The following is a 19,690-nucleotide window of genomic DNA, read 5'->3' on the forward strand; positions in this document are numbered from 1 at the left end:
GAGCATCAGGCAGGGAGAGAGTGTCCCTCAATTAACCTTGGCAGGGCTCTTGAGTCTCCTTGGGGTAGGGTTCAGCCAAGTTTTGGGGGCGCTTTACTTCACTTATGGTCCTTACAGGGCCTGTGTAAGGTGTCACCCCAAAAACCCAAGTCCTAGAAGTCAGAGACCTGAGCCAGTGAGACATTTGGGGCCAGTGGATACTGCCTAGAACTTGGGCCATGGGGTAGCACTGCCACCTAGTGATGTCTAGAGGTATTTGCAATTCCTGCCCTACTGCCAGCCCCCAGTGACCAGAGCCACACACCAGGTTATAGAGTTCATAAAATCTCTTCCGAGCCAGCGGGCTGCAGCCAGAGCTGCCAACAAGTCCAGAAGCATTGCCTTGGGTTCCAGTGCCCCCGAGGATTTTGTTGAGTCACAGCCTCCAGAGCCTCCCACCACACCGCCAGGAGCTGCCAGAGCCCCAGGCACCACCCCCCATCCCCAAGCCCCAGGGTCTGACCCTGACATCTGGGGCAAAGTGCTGGAGACACAGATGTAATGATGCGCAGAAACAGAGAGTCACATCTCAGTCTCAGCCAACAGACTGTCCCCTAGTCCTGATGTCATTAGCACCATCTGAGAGCTGGGATCTGTGGAAAGCGGAGGGGTGTTCAGACCGCCGTGCATCCCTCCTCTGGGGACCACAAACAAGTGGCCTAAGTTCCCCACCCCGTCTCCCTGGTCTCAAGCCTCCGATCAAGCCCTGGGGGATCTTACCACTGGGGCCCGTCCAGGAGCTGCTGCTCCTCTGGTGGGCAGCAGGCTCCCGGGCTCGCTCTCGTTCCTGGGTGTCACCAGGCCCTCCTGCCACCTCCTCCTCCTCCTCCCCCTCAGAGAGGAGGTCACAGATCTGCTGCTGCAGCTCCGGGCTAATGCTGTTCTCGGCCAACACCAGACTCCGCAGAGCTGTAGGGTAATTTTCTACCATGTCCAGCAGGGTCTGTGGTGGGGAAGAATATGGAAAAGGATGAATGCAGTTAACGTGGCTCCTCAGGCTCCAAGCTGCCACCCCTTTGGTATGTCCACAGGATGTATGTTGAGGCTAACCTCAACCTCTGGTCCATCCCCCAACATGAAGACTTCTCACCTGAGCTGACTGGTTGGTGAGCCCTGTGCCCTCCAAGTCTAGGACCTCTAAGGTGCGGCTGGAGGCCACAGCTACAGCCAGCATCCCTGCCACGTGGTCACCTGGGGAGACAGCACACACACACACTCACCTGCAGTCATTTGTGGGCCTGCTAACTCTGCCACAGCCTCCCCATCACCCTAAACACCTGAGATCCCACCCCAAGCCAGGAAAGGCTGGCAATTGGTAGATGGCCAGGAGGGGAGCATTGTGACTGGCTAGTAAATGGATGAAGCCAGCCAGGCCCTGGGGGTGGTGATGGATGCTCTGATCTAACTGTTGGTCAGCTGGTCCTGCACACCGGTGGCTCCTGTACTTCCACCCACAACCCCCTTTTTCCTTTGCTTCTCCAGTGTAGTGGTTACCATGGCAACTGATGATCCCAGGTTCTTGGAGGTGGGGTGAGGGGCGTGCTGAGAATCAAAAGGGACTTTTGTGAGCCTCACCCAGGGGGTTGTAGTCCAGATTGAGGACGCGGACCTGGGAGCTGTGGGCCACGGCAATGGCGAGGCGGCTCCAGCCCTTAGGGGTGATGCCGGGGTTAGCGCTCAGTGTCAGCTCCTTCAGGCCTGGGCAGTCACAGTGAGAAGCCAGGATGGGGAAGGTCAGGCCCTTCCCCAACCCCTCCCCCACCTGGGGATCTTTGGGGTGTCCCTAGTGACTGAGAGCCACGCCACCCCCTCCACAGAGCTTCAGGGACATTAGAGCCCCATGCCCTTCCTGCCTGCTGTAGCCTGGATTCCTGGGTCTCCATTCCTGCTCAGCTCCAACCCTCCCTCCTTGAGAGGATCTGAAAAACATTCTCACCCACACAGTTAGAGCCCTCTTCTCCGGGCCAGGCCCCTTCCCCTCTGCACTTAGTTTTTCGCTTTTCATCAAGGCCACATCAGCCCTTGCCCCCAGCAGGGCCCCTGCTCACCAGACTTGGCCCCGTCAGGCGGGAGGAGGCCACAGATGAGGTTGATGGCTTCATCACCCAGCATGCAGTCCCCCAGGTCCAGTGCCACGAGGGCAGGGTGGAGGGCCAGGGCTGGATTCAACAAGGCCAGACCTGCATCTGTCAGAGGGCTCCCATGCAGGCTTGGAGGGTAAGAGCAGAGAGCAAAGGTTACTGCCAACGTCAGCCCTGTCTGTAAGGGGGAAGGGGCACCCTCCCTGATGGTGAGCCCTAGAGGTGAGAAGGACATTCGGTCACAGCACATGGGAGAGGCCCTGGGAAGGAAGAAAGTTCTAGATTCTGAAAGAATGCAGTTAGAAGAGGAATGTGGCTTCTTTTTGTGGGCAGGGACTAGGCTCCAGATCAGAACACAGAGAAGGGGCATGTGGGGATGGTATTTTGGACAGAATGTATGGGCAGGGATCTAGTCCTCAGGGGAGGATTTCTTCTCTGGGGACAGAGCAGCTGCCCTGGAGAAGCCACTGGGGTGATCGGGTTGGGAGGTACATGGACCCTGCCAGGAAGAGGGTGGGTATCCTGTCTCACTTGGGGTGAGGCTCGTGTCACAGTCTGGAGATGAAGCAGGAGCTTGGAGGGTGTGGTGGCGGTATGGTCAGAGAGAAGAGGTGCCTGAATAAGGGGTGAGAAGGTAGGTCAAGTGCAAAGACAGGTACAAGGTGTGGGAAGGAAGGAACAGGAGGTGGCAAGAGGAGTGCGAGGAAGGGGTGTGGTGCCCAGGACCCCCTTTCGAGAGAGCACACTCACAAGAGGGACTGGATGGAGCGGTTGGTCCGCAGCGCCTCCGCCAGCTGCTTGATGCGGCTGGGGCTGGACACGACGCCCAGGTTAAGGTTGAGCTGCGCCAGGGACGTGGCCCCGGCCAGGGCCCGGCAGATTCGGCCGAAGTCGCGGTCGCAGAGACGGCAGCCGCGCAGTGAGAGCAGGCGCACGGCGTTGTCGCGCAGGCCGCGGCAGATGTCCCGCACCTCGGCGCCTGACAGAGGCTCCCCCGAAATCTGGATGGAGCTGGGCAGCATCGTACCCACGGCTGGGCGGCCGGGGCCGGGGCCCGGGCCGCGGCCGAGGTTGGCGGGGCCGCGGGAGGGGTCGGGGCTGGGGTCGGGGCCCGGGCTGGGGTCGCGGACGCAGAGGGGGTAGCGGGGGCGGCAGAGGCGCAGGAGGCGGCGGCGGCGGTGGGGGTGGCGGGGGCGGCGGCGGCGGCGGCGGCGGAGAGGAGCGCCGGGGCCGGGGCCGGCCGGGATTGCGAAGCCGCCGAGGTCGCCGGCCGGGCTGAGACCGCGCGGCGCTGGAGCTGGGACGGATCTTGTGGTCCGTGTCTGGGCGACGGGCCGTGGGGCGCGTTCCGGGGTCGGGCGGGCGCTGCTCCGCGCTGGTCCTCGTCCCTCGCGGTTGTGGCGGCGGCTCAGGGACCTCAGCTTAGGACGCGCGGGACCAGTCTCCGCTCGGAGGCCGCATCTGCTCTCTCCCTTCCTCCAGCCCCGCTCCCCCTACCGCCTCGTAGGGAGAGCCCGAGGCGGGCAGGCCGGCGGGCCGGCAGGCTGGCAGCGGGCGGCGGGCTGCAGCTTCGGCTGAAGCTGCTGAGCCGGAGCGGGCGGCGGGTTCCCATGGCAACGGTCGCGTCACCACCGCTCGCCCCGCCCCCTGCCCGGCCTAGGCCACGCGGGCCCGCGAGGTTTGCGCACACCCGGCGTTCAGGTGGGGACGCCCGTCCCCTGGGTGTGGGGCCAGACGACAGGTGGAGAGTAGGTAGCTGGGTGGAAGCCTGGGTCGGGCAGGGAATGGGGAGAGGAGAATAGAGGCACGTCACGTGGAGATGGCGTTTGGACTATTAGTGTACTGGGTCCTTTTGCTCATTTTTCCGTCGTGCCTTCGCCGGGATCCAAGGCACGCCTCTCTCCCCGCCGCCTACCGGCTCCGCCATCCAGTTTCGAGGTCCCTAGGGCCCTTTAATCTGCGCCTCGCCCCGCCCGCGCGACGAGAGGCGCCGCGTGCGTGGGGATTCCAGCCGCGTGCCCCTTGCCATGATGGCTGCGGCGCAGCTGCGGCCCCCGGGGTCCTGTCCTGGCTGAGACGGCCTGAGTTGACAGGCCCAGTGGAACCCTCAAAGGGTCCTTGGAGCAGGTGAGCCGCAGGTAGATGCAAGGTGCTGGTGCGGCTTCTTTCCCAGGTGATCAGGGCGCTGCTGGTGCTGACATTCTCAGTACCCGTGGAGACTGGAGTGGCCAAAATGAAAGGGGTGCCAGGATGGCCGCCTGGAATGGCTTTGTGGCCGTGGAGGGTGGCTGGAGCTTTCAATAAGGGCACACTGCTTAACACAGGCAGTGCACTTACAACTCGGTCCACTGGTAACAGTGTATCCTGTATGGTCACATAGGGCAAACCCTAGGCATGTTTCTTAGTTCCCTTATTAGAAAGGAGAAATGCTGACCCAGATTTACTAGGGTAATGAATTTTTAAAAAATGAATCATACACGATGCACGATACTGGATGCTTGGGGCTAGGGCACTGGGATGACCCAGAGGGATGGTATGGGGAGGGAGGAGGGAGGAGGGTTCAGGATGGGGAACACATGTATACCTGTGGCAGATTCATTTTGATATTTGGCAAAACTAATACAATTATGTAAAGTTAAAAAAAAATCAGCAAAAAAAAAAAAAAAATGAATCATACAAAGTAGTGAAGGGAGGCCAATGATGCTGTTCCTTCCATTAACCACCCTAAGTAACTCCTGAGGTGGAACAGATGAAACAGCTAGTGGGGGTGGATGTGCTGTGTTTGGGGTGGTTGTTGCTTTTAAGAGGAAAGACTACGAGAACTGAAGAAAGCTTTATTGCTCTGGCCCCATATAACCAGGGCAAAGCCAACTCTGACTTCAGATGTGAGCTCCCACAGGAACATTATCCTTACATAATGACCCAGGTGCCAAAGGACCTTGTCATGACATGGGGATGCATCTGGAAATTTGTGTCCAATTGTCACTGCTCCATAAGCATCCCAAGAGTAACACGGAGCCCAGAGTCAAGTTGGGTGCACTGTTCCATCAGATTCATGGTTCTTGAGCTAAGGCCTCCGTGATGCTGCATGGATTCTCATTCCCTCTGCCTCAGGGACAAGCAGTCTTCAATGTAGTCGATGCAGTCTGGACTGTCGCACTTGATTAATATTTTTGGCTACGCCATGTGGCCTGTGGGATCTTAGTTCCCTGACCAGGGACTGAACCCATGCCCCCTGCAGTGGAAGTGCAGAGTCTTAACCACTGGTCTGCCAGGGGAAGTCCCTGGGCTGTCTGACTTTCATTCTGCTGCAGAGGCTATACTTAAGCGAGGGACATGTGACATGACCACCACTGACGGAACAGGGAAGTGCACAGGAAGGAGGGTGGCAGGGAGGACCACTGAAGGGGTAGCTGCAGGCCCAGACTTCAATCAATATTTTAATTACCAAGTCTATATTTAGCAAGACAACTTGGGAGAGAGAAAGAGGAAGGAAGGGGTACGTGGTGAGAGGGCCTCTGAGGAGCTGACCCACTTTCTGCACTGGCTGCAGAGCCCTGCAGTCCTGGCCAGGAGTTCCTGGCCTTGTGCCCCCAGAAGCCCGACAGGCATCGAGGAGATACTTAAGTGGCTACAGCTCTGTGGCAGCTGCAGACCCCATCAAAGAGACACACGTCATCAGTACTGTCCTTTAATCTTCCTCCGCTTCACCGCTGGGGGAAAGGGGCCGGCCGGGGATTTCAGGTGGGGTCAGTGTGACTGCAGGGTCACGGCGACAGCCCTGGCTGTGGCGTTGAGCACGGTGGTGGGAAGCCTGGCAGCAGGGAGTGCGGCAGGGATGTCTCTGGGGACCCTCTGTATGGGCGGGATGTTGGGGCCCTCCAGCGTGTCCAGGATCCCTGAAAGGAGGAGGATGCAAAGTGAGTGAGGGTTGGCAGGGTCCTGCCCTAGGCAGCTATCCTTCCCCTCCCTGCAGCCAGGCCCTCCTGTCACTCACCCTCTACCACCTTGTGGTAGGCAAAATGCAGATAGAGTAGGAAAAGCATGTGCAGGGTAGCCAGGGTGCCACAGAGGAGCAGCCGTTGTGTGGGGCCCACGGTCCGTGACACCAACACTGCCACCTTGGGCAACAGGAATAGAGCTCAGAGGCCTGCTCCAAGCAAGTGATGTGAGGAAGCCACTCTTACCCAGAGCAGAAACTTTGTGGGATTGGACTTGAGCTTTGAGCTGTTTTCCCAACTCCCTGGTAGGGCAGCCCACCCCTAGAAACCTCCTGCCCAGCTTACCATGCGCAGGGTGGACAACCCACCCACCAGCAGCCAGAAGAGGTAGAAGAGGGCATGGAGGTGGATGTTATAGGTGATGAACAGGACAATGCAGTGTCCGAAGAGGCCGTAGCCCTAGGAAGGAGGATGGTGGAGAGGAAAGTCGCTCAGACTGAGCTGGCCTCGTGGGGACCTTGAAAAATAAATGGTCCACTGGCCAACTCACCCCATTCCAGACCCTGGGGCCCTAGGACAGCTGCAGACCAGAGCCTGGTTACTCTTTTAGATCACACTTGCCCACCACTGTGCTAGACTCCTTACCAGCAGTGCCAGCATCTGGAGCATGGTGATCTGTGCATTGCACAGGTAGGCGAGGAAGTAAATGAAGGACGAGACGCCTAGCCAGTAGCCGAAGCAGGTGCCAATGGCTGTGCCCATCAGGGTGCCCTCCCGCTGTGGGGTGAAGGCTCTAATTAGTTCTGTGAGGCCTCTGGTCTCAGTCTCGCCCAGGGCCTCCTCCCTCAGGGCCTGCTTCTATCCACCATGTCTCTGTGGGCAGCTTTCAACTCATTTCAGTCACCCCCCACAAAGTCCTCTGTCCTGCTTACGATAATGGTGTCAGATGTCTTCATCCCGTGGAGGAGGATGGCCACCAGCGTGAAGACAAGCATGAGAGGTCCGTAGAGCTCACCTGCGATTTTCTGTCAATATACCAACTCATTCAGGCTGGGGGGTACAATGGCTCTTCTGTTGATGTCTTCCCGGGCTTTGCCTGGTGGCCCCACCCTCTGCCCCAGTTCCTCCCCCGGCTCTTTCAGACATGCTACACCCCCCTACTCACCTGGGGGAAGCTGACCATCTTGATAGGGATCATGGATTCCAGGAGCCTGGGAGGGGAGAGGAAAGAGGAGAGCAGATGAGAGCAGAGGCAGCACTAGGCCATGAGGTTCTGGAAAGCCTGATTCTTACTCATCTCGCTACCTGAAGAGAACACGCTGGATGGTAAGGAAGAAGAGGGTAGTAAAGACAGATGAACGAGGAAATCACTACCCTGCCCTGAAAATGCTTCCAGGAAGAACAGCCCTGACACTGTGCCGACTGATGCAGCAGCAACATGGAGAATCCTTAGGGCCCCCTGGGCCTTTGGGAGGGCTTGACCATTTACCTATGTGACCTGTTCCCCTTTAAAAGACATGCAAACCTCAGCAGAGATGTAAAGATAAACCCCTGGGAAATGTTTAGAAGGAAAAGTTGTCACTTGTGAGAACCAGGGTGCCCCCTACCTCTTCCTACTTATCATCCCTCCAGATACCACTGAGCATTTTCTTGAGAAATATATTTGAAGTGGTATTAAAATTCCAGGCAAGACAAACAGAAGTACCAAAACCTTCCCCACTTCTTAAGTGACTCACTAGTAGTACCTTAGATCTTGACTGGATTTTACTTGTGAGGAAGCTGCCCTGTCCAACCCTCCAGCCAACCCTGGGTCAGGGGTCCCTCCTGGGTGTGTCCCTTCATGGCAAATGAGTGCTTGAGGGCTGCCCTTGAGTTACGCATCCCATCTTGTGTCTAAGGCTCCCAGACACAACTACTACAGCACCTGATGCACAGCCAAAGCTTAGTAAATACTTGCTAAGTGGTAGTGGGTATTTGATAAGCACTAGTTGAATTAAAGGATGAACAAAGAACCAAGCCAAGATTAAATCCAGTTCTTGAAGTCATTCAACAACTATGTACTGATATTCAGATTCAGAGGCTGTTCTGGTCCTGAGAATTAAGAAGTAAACAAAACAGAGCCTGCTTCTGAGGAAGTCTTTGGAAAGAGAGACCCAGGAATAGGGAAGTATAGCACTGCTGAAATGTTACCTGTTGGCAGTGCAGAGCCCTACTGGAGCACCAGGACAGGACACACTGGGAATGGGGAGCAAAGGAAGTGACATTTGAGCCAAGCTTTGAGGGAAGAGGAATAGTTTATTAGATGGAGAAGAGGAGGAAGGCAGTGTGTTGTCACCACGCCCTGTTCTATGACAAGAGGTATGGTGTGGCTGGGTCATGACGAGGGGAGTCTAAGGGTTTGATGTCCGGTTGTAGTTTGGATGTTAGGAGGGCAGTTTCTGTCAGGAGGAGGAGCCTCACCTGCTTCGCACCTGGGCCGGCTCCACATCAAAGTAGGGTCTCAGGATGTCGATGTTGGCATACAAGCTGAAGGCTCTGGAAGCTTGTCTCTTCCCTGCCTGCCACATCTATAGCAAGGAAGATGGGTGGAGTGGAAGGGTTCTGTCAAACTCTTGGCTCTATGCTCTGTTACTTATTTTTTATCTGATTTCAACATGGTTTGAACTGGACAACCTGGGGTGAACTTTGCCAACTCTAGAACCAGAGGTCTCCTGGGTATACTTTTCCACCTGTCAGGGAGCCAATTGTGCTTACCTGATCAGCCACCTGCCGGCTCAGCTGTCCCTTAAAGCCCTTCATCCCCAGGAACTCCCCATCCTCTTCTTCAGCGGCAGCTGCATCAGCATCCACTTCTTCCTCACGCAGGCGCTGATGCAGCTCACCCATATCCTCGAAGCTGGAGCCCGAGGTATCATCCATATTCTCCATGTCAATCACTGCTGAGCCCCCACCCTGTGAAGACAACAGATCCTAGAGTGCAGGACCTTTCTGCTTCATCCAGTTAAGTCCTTCTTTGTTCACCACAAGGTTTGGGGCTAGGGGACAGGACTTGAAATCACCACAGATGATGCCACTCTCCTCCCCTCATTTGGTCTCAGAACCCCTGCTTGTTTGGTTCTCTGTTCTAGTCTGGGGAACCTAGTCCCTGTCTTTTATACACGGCTTTTTCCTACCTTCCCTACCAAGGCCCCAAAAGGCTGCAAAGTGCCCATTTCCTTCACCTCTCCCAACCCCAAATCAAGGCTATGCGCACAAAGTGTGGTTTTGGCTAGTGAATCCCATCCACCCCCAAGTCCACTCCCGCCTCCCGCCATGCCTGACTCCGACTGAGTTTCTTTAACTTGTAGAAAGCAAGAGCAATTGGGCCTAGATACCTAAGGCCCCTGGCTGGAGTACCAGTCTGGACCTTTAAGATCAGCCAGCACTAGTCCCACTGCCTTTCTTGTGCACGAAGACTCAAAAAAGAGAAAAAGTGTTGCAAATGGACCAGACTTCCAGGCTCTGAGGGAGAGTCCCCACATGACTTCAGGACGGCTGCCGGCCCTGGGGCTGCGGGCAGCCGGAGCCGTGGGGCCATTACCTGGATGTTTTCTTCGAACCCTCCCCATTCCGGGCCGACCCCGTTTCGGGCGCCGCCAGTCGGCGCGGCTGGAGTTGCCATGTCCCTCGAGGGCTCCCGTCGCTGAAGCCCGCGCTTGTCCCGCGCGCGGAGGAGGAGTGGGAGAGACGTGGGCCTGAGAAAGGGACAGGTCTAGGGACAAGAAAGAAAGGTACGATGGGTCGGAACGCAAAAAAAGAGAAACCCGGATGTTTGGCTCAAACTGACTTCCGGTAGCTGGGGACGTGGACGGAGGCAAGGCACAGTCTCGCGATATTTAAGATTCTAGGAGGTGGTGCGTTGCTACAGAAACAGAGGCGGACGACTAGTGCGCACGCATCAGTTAGGTACTCTGGTCGCGTGGAGGAGTTGAAGATGGCGGCGGCCCAGGCTGTGGAGGAAATGAGGACCCGCGTGGTTCTAGGGGAGTTCGGGGTTCGCAATGTAAGTCTTGTGGCCTTCAGCTCGGGAGCAGAGTGAATCAGGGATGAGTGGGGGTCAGGGTGGAGACGGGCTTGGCCTCGCTGCCCCTTCGCGGACATTCTCGTCTCTGTTTGCTCTAGGTTCATACCACTGACTTTCCCGGTAACTATTCAGGCTACGATGATGCCTGGGACCAGGACCGCTTTGAGAAGGTAGGTGGAGCTGGAACTGTGGGATCGGACTTTGTGATATGAGCAACCTGTACCTTAGAAGCTGTTCTTGTAATTTCCAAGGCGCAGCAGCAAAGGGCAGCTTGCAGCAAGCTGCAGAGAGCGGTAGCTGGAAGCAGGGTCTTAGTTTTCCCCACCGGTAGTCCTAACCACGACCACAGGAGCCAGCAGTTAGGGCTAGAGTCTCTAGTACCTTGTCTGCCTAGTCAAGAACGAATTCAGGCGAGAAGGTAGAAGGTACAGAGTAAAGTACGAAGTTTATTGAAAAGAAAAGTACATGTAGAAAGGCACACGGGCAGGATCCTCCCATGGGGTACACACTCATCTCTCAGCCAAGATGAATCTGGAAGTGAAGGCTTCCGGAAAGAGCAAGACTCATTATGGCCTGAATTATCCTCTGACTTTTGACCTCAAGTAGCTTTTCTGCACTTGTGATGTATCTTCCTTATCCTAAAAAGAGGGAAGCGGAGATCCCTTAATCCTTACTCAGACGAGGGATTTTGCATTGCTTTGTTCTTGCTATAATTATTTCTTCAAGATGTTTACAAGAGACAAAGACTGTTTATTCTGTTTCTGTTGTTTCTTCTGTTTCTGGAGGGCAAACAGGAGGCTGAGAGTAAATTCCTCAATGGGAGTCCGTCTGTCTCCTACCATACTTGTGATGTGGGACAGGCTAAATTAAAGGTCCAGGTTCTTATTCTACTTGTCCAAAGGAATTTGGACAGGGAGTACAAAAAAAAGTCACACAGAGATACTGAGGTGTAGAGAGAACAAAGAAGCAATTTATAAGGAGAAGGGAAAGTAGGCACTCACAGAAGAATACGGGTGTCCACACGAGTGAGGAGCCCACCCGAGGGTCTTTCTAGCCCCCCTCCTTTAATTCCTTGAATGGGTGCAGGTTTCTTTGTTGTTGTTCAGTTGTGTCTGACTCTTTGTGACCCCAGGGACTGCAGCACGCCAAGCTTCCCTGTCGTTCTGTATCTCCTGGAGTTTGCTCAAACTCATGTCCATTGAGTCAGTGATACCATCCAACCATCCTATCCTCTGTCGCCCCCTTCTCTTGCCCTCAGTCTTTCCCAGCATCACTCGTTTGCAATGAGTCAGCTCTTGGCATTACGTGGCCAAAGTATTGGAGCTTCAGCTTCAGCCTCAGTCCTTCAGTGAATATTCAGGGTTGATTTCTTTTAGGATTGACTGGTTTGATAGTTTGATCTCCTTGTTGTCTAAGGGACTCTCAAGAGTCTTCTCCAGAACCACAATTCGAAGGTATCAATTCTTTGGCACTCAACCATCTCTCACATCCATGCATGACTACTGGAAAAACCATAGCTGTGACTATATGGACCTTTGTCAGCAAAGTGATGTCTCTGCTTTTTAATGTGCTGTCTAGCTTTGTCATAGCTTTTCTTCCAAGGAGCAAGTGTCTTTCAAGGCTGTAGTCACTGTCCACAGTGACTTTGGAGCCCAAGAAAATGAAGTCTGTCACTGTTTCCATTTTTTCCCCATTTGTTTGTTATGAAATGATAGGATCAGATGCCATGATCTTAGTTTTTTGAATGTTGAGTTTTAAGCCCGCTTTTTCACTCTCCTCTTTCACCTTCATCAAGAGGCTCTTTAGTTCCTCTTCAGTTTCTGCCGTCAGGATGGTGTCACCTACATAACTGAGGTTATTGATATTTCTCCTGGCAATCTTGACTGCAGCTTGTGCTTCAGCCAGTACTCTGCATGTAAGTTATATAAGTTAAATAAGCAGGGTAACAATACACAGCCTTGATGTACTCCTTCCCCAATTTTGAACCAGTCCATTGTTCCATCTCCATTTCTAACTGTTGCTTCCTGATCTGCATACAGGTTTTTCAGGAGGCAGGTAATGTGGTCTGGTATTCTCATCTCTCTAATTTTCCACAGTTGTGATCCACACAGTCAAAGGCTTTAGTCATTGAAGCAGAAGTAAATGTTTTTCTGGACTTCTCTTGCTTTTTCTATGATCCAGAGGATGTTGGCAATTTGATCTCTTGTTCCTCTACCTTTTCTAAATCCAGCTTGAACATCTGGAAGTTCTTGGTTCACTACTGTTGAAGCCTAGCTTGGGGAATTTTGAGCATAGTCTTGCTGGCATGTGAAACGAGCTCAGTTGTGCAGTAGTTTGGACATTCTTTGGCATTCCTCTTCTTTGGGATTGGAATGAAAACTGACCTTTTCAAGTCTTGTGGTCACTGCTTAGTTTTCCAAATTTGCTGGCATATTGAGTGCTGCACTTTAACAGCATCATCTTTTAGGACTTTAAATAGTTCAACTGGAGTTCCATCACCTCCACTAACCTTGTTCATAGTAATGCTTCCTAAGGCCCACTTGACTTCTTTGATTAGGGACAGTCTATTTATTATTGGGAGGATGGGTGGTTTCTTGATTGCACTTTATAACAGCTTCTCTTGTGTGTCTGTCTCCTAAAGCCACCACACTAAGAGCCTTTTTTCCCCTTAATTTTCCCTTAGAGTGAAGCACCAGGTGTGGAAGGTTGTACAGAAGCCTGTGCCTCTTTATTGCGCATGCTTGGCCAAGCTCTGTTGGGTTTCTAGTCAGGGTTTACTATACAGGTGTCACAAAGTTTAATCAAGGCTTAATTCCTATTCCTGATGCCATTCCTCCATGCTTCATCATCTCATTCAGTGCAAAACAAGGAGAGGTGGCTTTGCCTTTTGCCCAGTGTCTGTGTATGATGAGGCCAACATAAACAAATGACTCCAGTGTAATGCAGCAAAGGCAGCTGGAAGCAAGAAAGGATGATGGGGGTGGGTGGAGGTCCAGATTTTTTTGGGGGGGGTATCCCACACAGACACTTAATCCAGAATGGGAATGGGGAGCAGAGGTATGGAAGATTTCCTGAAGGAGATGACATCCAAGTTCAGCCTTGAACAAGGAGCAGAGGCTGAGGAGTGTCCAAGCAGCTCAGTGGTAGGCAAGATTGAAGTGTATTTTAGGCACCAGAGGTGATAGGGAGCTCTGGAAGAGTTCTTAAGCAAGTAGGATCATATCTGCAAGTTTAGAGATAGAGGATTTGAGGCTTGTCCTGTGGGGTGTGCACAATTTGTGACAGTTGCATAGGGAAGTTGAGGCTGAAGGCAGAAATGAAGATTGTGATGATGAAATAGAGCACAGGGGAGATGAAAGGTAAATTTGGTGATTGCTTGGATATGGGCTGTTAGTGGGGGAGTGTAAAATTACTGCTGTGATGCGTGGTGGTCATTTAGCGATGAGAAATCAGTCTAGGGAAGGGGAATGTTGAGGCATACAGTTTCCTGTGAGTGAAGTCCAGCAAACTGATTATATATATATATATATAAAGAGTTGTTCATACAGATAATTGCTGAAACCATGAGCAGGGTTGAGGTCACCCTGCTGCTGCTGCTAAGTCACTTCTCATGTCCGAGTCTGTGTGACCCCATAGACTGCAGCCCACCAGGCTCCCCCATTCCTGGGATTCTCCAGGCAAGAACACTGGAGTGGGTTGCCATTTCCTTCTCCAGTGTGTGAAAGTGAAAGTGAAGTCGCTCAGTCGTGTCAGACTCTTAGCGACCCCATGGACTGCAGCCTACCAGGCTCCTCCTTGTCCATGGGATTTTCTAGGCAAGAGTACTGGAGTGGCTTGCCATTGCCTTCTCATGAGGTCACACTGGAGAGAGAGAAAAACTTGGGAAACAGTAACATTTATATAGTAGGTAGAAGACTGTGAATTTAGAAGGATTGGTCAATGAGGAGGAGAAGATTGATGCTCTGAAATCAAGGCAGCTGAGTTTGGAAACAGGCTTCTCTCAACAATGCCAGGTGTAGCAGAGGTGTATAGTAAGATAAAAATTGAGTAGTGTCAACTGGGTGAGCAGTGTGTGAGCCTGTTCTTAGTAACATAGCCTCTGTGAATGTGGCTGGAAGCCATATTGCAGAAGGTTTTATTTTTTTAAGGAATTTGTAAAAAAGTTTTATTTCTGGTTGTGCTTGGCCTTTGATTCATATGCCTGGGCTTTCTCTGGTTGCAGTGAGTGGGGGCAGCTCTCTAGCTGCAGTGGGAGGGCTTCTTATTGCAGGGGCCTCTCTTCCTGTGGAGCATGGGCTCTAGAGTGCTGGCTCCGTAGTTGTGGTTCATGGGCTTAGTTGCTCCATGGTGCGTGGGATCTTCCTGGACCAGGGATCAAACCCGTGTCCCCTTTGCATTAACAACTGGACCACCAGGGAAGTCCCTGCGGAGGGTTTTAAATGAATGGAAGATAAAAATGAAGGCTTTTCCAAAATCAAATGAAGGATTGGGGGAGAAAGTAAGGTCTAATGAGGGACATCTGGGCAAAGGGAGGTTTTTGAGGGGAATGTCAGGTGGGGGGAGGTATTGCGTGTACAGAAACAGGCTTCATTTAGTGTTTCTCCTATCCCTTTAGAATTTCCGTGTGGATGTGGTACACATGGATGAAAACTCATTGGAGTTTGACATGGTGGGAATCGACGCAGCCATTGCCAATGCGTTTCGGCGCATTCTGTTAGCTGAGGTATCGGTGGGCACGGTGGCAAAGGTGGGGTTTTCGGGGGGCCTCACTTGGGGAATTGTCTCAAGCGGTGTTCTTGCAGTGTTGCTGAGCATTCCTCCTGCTCATTCTTTGTAAACTTTTCATCAAGTATCCTAGGATGAGGTCTCTGTCTCCCTGTATCTGGAGACGGGGGAGTTGATGGGGGGACTGCAGGGTTTCTTTCCTTGGGCAGGTGCCAACCATGGCTGTGGAGAAGGTCCTGGTGTACAACAACACGTCCATCGTCCAGGATGAGATCCTCGCCCACCGCCTGGGCCTCATCCCCATTCATGCCGACCCCCGTCTTTTTGAATATAGGAACCAAGGTGAGGGTTTGAGAAAATGACATTTGGGGAAAAGGGGGGCTGTGCTCCTCTGAAAGAGATTCTGGAATCAGACTGCCAGTGTTTGAATCCTCTATTATCTACCTTGGGACCCTGGGTCCATTACCAATCTTGGGGTGCATCTGTGCTCTTCTCTGTGGGAACACTTACCTTTGCCCTTCCTGTGTTTGCCAAGAGAATGAGAGAAATGTGCCAGGCAGTCGGCGTGGTGCCTGGTGCTGATGTTTCCGTCAGCGCTGTGAGCCCCCCACCTCCCCCCTTTGTGCAGGAGACGAAGGTGGCACAGAGATCGACACCCTGCAGTTCCGGCTGCAGGTCAGGTGCACGCGGAACCCCCACGCTGCTAAAGACTCCTCTGACCCCAATGAGCTCTATGTCAACCACAGAGGTGCGCGCCGGGGGCTGCGGGGGGAGGGGGGCTTGCTCCCTGGTGGGCGCGTTTCAAGGGCTTGGGTGTGATGTGCTCCCCGCAGTGTATACCAGACACATGACGTGGGTGCCTCTGGGGAACCAGGCCGACCTCTTCCCGGAGGGCGCCATCCGCCCGGTGCACGACGACATCCTCATTGCACAGCTGCGGCCTGGCCAGGAGATTGACCTGCTCATGCACTGTGTCAAGGGCATTGGTGAGACCTTTTGACTACACTGTGAGCCATGATCAACTCTGCTGAGATGTTCCCAACAGGCAGAAAGCCGCTGGGCCTTCGCTCAGTAGCTTAGGGAATATGAAGAAGGGTCTCCTCCCAGGCTCTGAGTGCCCTCTTTCCTCCAGGCAAAGATCATGCCAAGTTTTCACCTGTGGCAACAGCCAGTTACAGGCTCCTGCCAGACATCACCCTGCTGGAGCCTGTGGAAGGGGAGGCGGCGGAAGAGCTGAGCCGCTGCTTCTCACCTGGTGTTATTGAGGTGCAGGAGATCCAAGGTACAGGATTTGGGATGCTGTGTAAGCCGGCCCTAAAGCATATTTCCTTTGAAGGTAGCAGAGAGAAATTCAAGTTGTGGGCTCATGTATTTATAATATGGTTTGTTTTCATTAGGTAAAAAGGTGGCCAGAGTTGCCAATCCCCGGCTAGATACGTTTAGCAGGGAAGTCTTCCGGAATGAGAAGCTAAAGAAGGTTGTACGGCTTGCGCGTGTTCGAGACCATTTTATCTGTGAGTTTCAAGTTGAGGGTGGGGCGGCAGTGGTTCTTTGGTGCTGCAGTTTGCTGGAGGTCAGATGTGGAATCTAGCAGTGTGTGTAAGGCGCGTTTCTCTCTGGTCCCCAGTTTCTGTTGAGTCCACAGGGGTGTTGCCACCAGACGTGCTGGTGAGTGAAGCCATCAAGGTGCTGATGGGGAAGTGTCAGCGGTTCCTGGACGAACTGGATGCGGTTCAGATGGACTAAGGCCACGCTGGATGGTATGGCCGGGATTGGATATTCCTGAGGCAAGCTGGACACTTCAGGTTCTGCCCTGCCCCTGCAGGACTGCTGCTGAGAGCCCAGAGAGACTAGGGGGCCTGGGTTTTCTTGGGACAATTCCAGCTTTATTTCAGTCAATACATTTTGTTAAATGTGCCACAAAATGTGACTTTTATGCCTTTGTAAGGCCTTGGTGTAAATAAATTCACATCCAGACAAAAATCCTTTTCTTGGAGACAGCTTCTTCAGTTTCCATCCAGAAACATGGGGCCCCACCTCAGAAGAGATTTGGCATTATTTAGCAGTTAGGAATTTTGGCCTCAGACATGACTGCAGGTCAGGGCCAAGTACCTCTGAAGCCCCAGGAGAATGCCAAATGGGGGCACAAGCAGACCACAGAAAAACAGTACGTGCTGCTCACCTATTTCCTGGATAGGAAGAGGTGAGGACGTTCCTGAGAGAAGAGGCTGTTCCATGGCAGTCAAGTCAGAGAGCCATCGAGACACAGGCAGGAAGAGCAGTCCTCTTTGGACAGCCCCTCTGGGTTAGGTCCAGCGGCCACCAGTGGCGACACTTGAGGGTGCAAGGACTACCTGGTCTACATGTCACGGAGAGAAATCCTCCGGCTGGCGTGCTATTCTTAGTTCGGAGGGCGGGCCTGGTGGAGAGGTCTCCTAGTCAGTTCCTCCTGTCCAACCCCCTTGGCAAGATGCTCGTGAAGAACAGCGACCCTGGAGTGTGTCACTGGTTTGAAAAAGGCAGATTGGGGCCCTTTCTGTATGAAACTGAGATTTTTACTGACATGCAGATGTGCTTCAGTTAAATGTTTCTACAAAAAAGTTATATAAACAATAGAAAACTTCTAGCATGAAGTCACTGGATGTTAAAAATATTACAACACAATAAATACAACTATACCCTCCACAGCCCCACCACAGAGAAGAGTGGGCAGCTGGTAAATCTGGAGGGAAACATGCGGAGATGGCCTTCACAGTGGACAGGAAGCCCAAAGCACCACCCAGGAAGAGGGGACGGACTCAGCCTGTGCCACAGAGGGTGCTACGTGGACGCCAAGTCTTTTCCAGCTTCACCTCTTTCTGCCCCCGCCTGACCTGGGGCCACATCAGCTAAGAGCTGCAGCTTCAGTCCATGCTCTCACTGAAAAGCCTGGTCAGTGGATTGGGCTGATGCCAGGCCTGTGGGGAGCTCGTGAACACTGTGTAGATTAACTTGATTCCCACACCCCTGTCCCCTCTGCTTATAGGGCCATCCAGTGATGTCTAGAACAGACTGGAGACTCACAATATAGGCTCTGATGGGAAGGCATGTTTTTTTCTTCTGGAAATGGCCCATGAGGGAAGTGACCAGGACCCGAAAAAGACCATGAGATTTTTGAAGGCACCTGGACTCAGCTAGTCCTAGGAGAGCAGACCAGTGGCTAGCTGCTTGTCACAGATATAGCCTAGTTGGTCTGGATTTATCCTTGAATGCCAGTGACATCACATGACACTAGATAGGGTACTGTGGCTCTTGTGTCTGAGTGGACCCTGGGGGCTGGGGAAACAACACTGAGGATTCGTGGCGGGACAAAACATGTGAGCTCTAAGGGATGTTAGAGCACTACAGACCCTGGCCCAGCCCTGGCCCCTGAAGGGACGAATGTTTGATACTGTACCCAGAGCTTAGCAGTGGCTCAGACCACGGAACCCCTCAGGTGACCAGATTCTTGCTCAAAGTGGCAACTGGCCAAATTCAGTTCAGCACCTGACCCAGATACGCCCCTGGAGAATGGGGAAGGCTCTTGTCAGCCCAGCAGCAAGGGGGCTCAGTGGAACTCGCAACAACCCAGGAAAAACTCTGGCACAAGTAGTTCGGGGCTGAGCCCTTGCCGCAAGCCTGGCTGGCCGCAGCATTGGGTGCAGCGCCCCTAGTTACCACTCTGCACAGGTGTATGGCTGCCTGGGAGCAGGAGGGCTTGGGGAGAAGGGCCGCTCTGCTCTAGCTTCTCTTTCTGGGAAAAGGCAAAACTCCAAAGAGGATGGGAGATACCTGGGAAATCTAGACAGAATGGTGTAAGCCCTGACTCCCTCTCTTGATACTTGAGCACAATGACTTCCGGCCCTAAACAGGGCCCGCTCTCTCCAGCTCCAGCCCTGGATCTCTCTCCAGGCTGACGACGGTGGAAAGTGAGGTGGCAGTGGAGAGGGGCCTAGAGATCAGCTACACAGGGGAAGAAGAGATGACAATAAAGGTTGAGGAAGGATGCGCAACAGCTTGATTTAGGGTTCAAAGATGGTGGCCAGGCCGCCCTCCTCGTCCAGTGCATCTGTCTCCGGCATTGGCTTTGGTTTTTTGAAAAGTGAGGGAAGATTCTTAATGTGAACTTCTTTCCGGAATTGCTCGCCCAGGGGTTTCTGTGGAAGACAGAAAGAACTAATGCTGGGGCTCGAGTAGTGGGTTACTTTAGGGCTTATCTTACCATAATGGGCAGGACCACAGCTGGCTTCTGAGGCGACTGCAAAGGTGGTTGGGAGCACTAAGGAAAATGTGAGACCTACCCCAATGCACCCAGCAATGAGGCGCTTGAATTGGTCCTTCCGGCGCTTGTCAGCCACTTTCTGCAGAGAGGGGTTCAACAACTTGCAGTCAAACTGGTCCAGACAGTCCTTCTGAATTTCTGGAATCTGCTCCATCACAGCTCTTATCTCCAGGTACCTGGGCCGCTGAGAAGTAGGGATAAACCCACTCAATGGCATGGGTCTGGGCCCTGCCACACCCACATCTCGGGCAGCACTAGCAACTTGACAACTGCCTGCGTTGAGTTTATTAAGGCCCAAGTGACTGGAAGCGGCCTGTGAGGAATCAAGCTGCAGCCATCCTGCCTGAAGGCTTTCTCCACTCACCAGCGCCTCATATATCTGGAAGGCCAGGTGGACCAGGGAAGCCATGCAGCCGTCGTGCTGCCCATGTGTCTGTAAGCCCTTCAGCACGCTGGTGAACAGCCATGTAACAGCATCTGCGAGCAGTGTCCCTGACAGCACCTGGGGAGACAGCTGTGCTCAGGGTGAAGGGGGACTCTC

The 19,690-nt window shown here is 53.4% G+C and overlaps 4 protein-coding genes across 9 annotated transcripts in view; 1 reads left to right on the forward strand and 3 right to left on the reverse strand.

The window, feature by feature from the left end:
* Window positions 1–311: 311 nt before the first annotated feature.
* On the reverse strand, window positions 312–3,749 carry LRRC73 (leucine rich repeat containing 73). 3 transcript variants are annotated; one of them, XM_086371818.1, is made up of 7 exons: window positions 2,871–3,749; window positions 2,088–2,248; window positions 1,893–1,958; window positions 1,615–1,737; window positions 1,130–1,230; window positions 760–982; window positions 312–632 (listed from the first exon to the last, which is right to left on the reverse strand). In XM_086371818.1, exons 1-7 carry the CDS (start codon window positions 3,140–3,142, stop codon window positions 562–564), a joined length of 1,017 nt encoding a protein of 338 aa, XP_086227944.1. In that variant the 5' UTR covers window positions 3,143–3,749; the 3' UTR covers window positions 312–561. The 3 variants fall into 3 exon arrangements, with proteins under 3 accessions (XP_086227944.1, XP_086227945.1, XP_086227946.1); XM_086371819.1 differs by lacking the exon at window positions 1,893–1,958 and having other exon boundaries at window positions 2,871–3,730; XM_086371820.1 differs by lacking the exons at window positions 1,615–1,737; window positions 1,893–1,958 and having other exon boundaries at window positions 2,871–3,267.
* Window positions 3,750–5,547: 1,798 nt separating this feature from the next.
* YIPF3 (Yip1 domain family member 3) lies at window positions 5,548–9,866 on the reverse strand. Of its 2 annotated transcripts, XM_086371813.1 has the most exons (9): window positions 9,642–9,866; window positions 8,816–9,013; window positions 8,522–8,628; window positions 7,227–7,272; window positions 6,994–7,086; window positions 6,707–6,838; window positions 6,407–6,520; window positions 6,118–6,241; window positions 5,548–6,019 (listed from the first exon to the last, which is right to left on the reverse strand). In XM_086371813.1, the coding sequence occupies exons 1-9, from the start codon at window positions 9,720–9,722 to the stop codon at window positions 5,871–5,873; spliced, it is 1,044 nt and encodes a 347-aa protein (XP_086227939.1). In that variant the 5' UTR covers window positions 9,723–9,866; the 3' UTR covers window positions 5,548–5,870. The 2 variants fall into 2 exon arrangements, with proteins under 2 accessions (XP_086227939.1, XP_086227940.1); XM_086371814.1 differs by lacking the exon at window positions 6,118–6,241.
* A 147-nt stretch (window positions 9,867–10,013) lies between these two features.
* Window positions 10,014–17,932, forward strand: POLR1C (RNA polymerase I and III subunit C). 2 transcript variants are annotated; one of them, XM_086371817.1, is made up of 10 exons: window positions 10,014–10,103; window positions 10,223–10,294; window positions 14,740–14,847; window positions 15,059–15,191; window positions 15,478–15,597; window positions 15,683–15,835; window positions 15,982–16,131; window positions 16,247–16,363; window positions 16,477–16,609; window positions 17,538–17,932. In XM_086371817.1, exons 1-9 carry the CDS (start codon window positions 10,035–10,037, stop codon window positions 16,593–16,595), a joined length of 1,041 nt encoding a protein of 346 aa, XP_086227943.1. In that variant the 5' UTR covers window positions 10,014–10,034; the 3' UTR covers window positions 16,596–16,609; window positions 17,538–17,932. The 2 variants fall into 2 exon arrangements, with proteins under 2 accessions (XP_086227943.1, XP_086227942.1); XM_086371816.1 differs by lacking the exon at window positions 17,538–17,932 and having other exon boundaries at window positions 16,477–16,832.
* Window positions 17,933–18,862: 930 nt separating this feature from the next.
* The window catches only part of XPO5 (exportin 5), a 42,683-nt gene continuing 41,855 nt past the window's right edge, over window positions 18,863–19,690 (reverse strand). Inside the window, exons 30-32 of one of the 2 annotated variants that reach the window (XM_086371779.1) lie at window positions 19,514–19,651; window positions 19,169–19,333; window positions 18,863–19,024 (exon numbers count right to left, since the gene is read on the reverse strand). In XM_086371779.1, coding sequence (XP_086227905.1) covers window positions 18,890–19,024; window positions 19,169–19,333; window positions 19,514–19,651 — 438 coding nt within the window. In that variant the 3' untranslated portion in view covers window positions 18,863–18,889. The remainder of the gene's footprint in view (window positions 19,025–19,168; window positions 19,334–19,513; window positions 19,652–19,690) is intronic. The other variant, XM_086371780.1, reaches the window with a different exon arrangement.

The sequence above is a fragment of the Bos grunniens genome, chromosome 23 (genome assembly GCF_055505025.1).
Source record: "Bos grunniens cultivar Pamir isolate PY7600 chromosome 23, Bosgru_T2T1.0, whole genome shotgun sequence".
In the NCBI taxonomy this organism is placed as follows: Eukaryota; Metazoa; Chordata; class Mammalia; order Artiodactyla; family Bovidae; genus Bos; species Bos grunniens.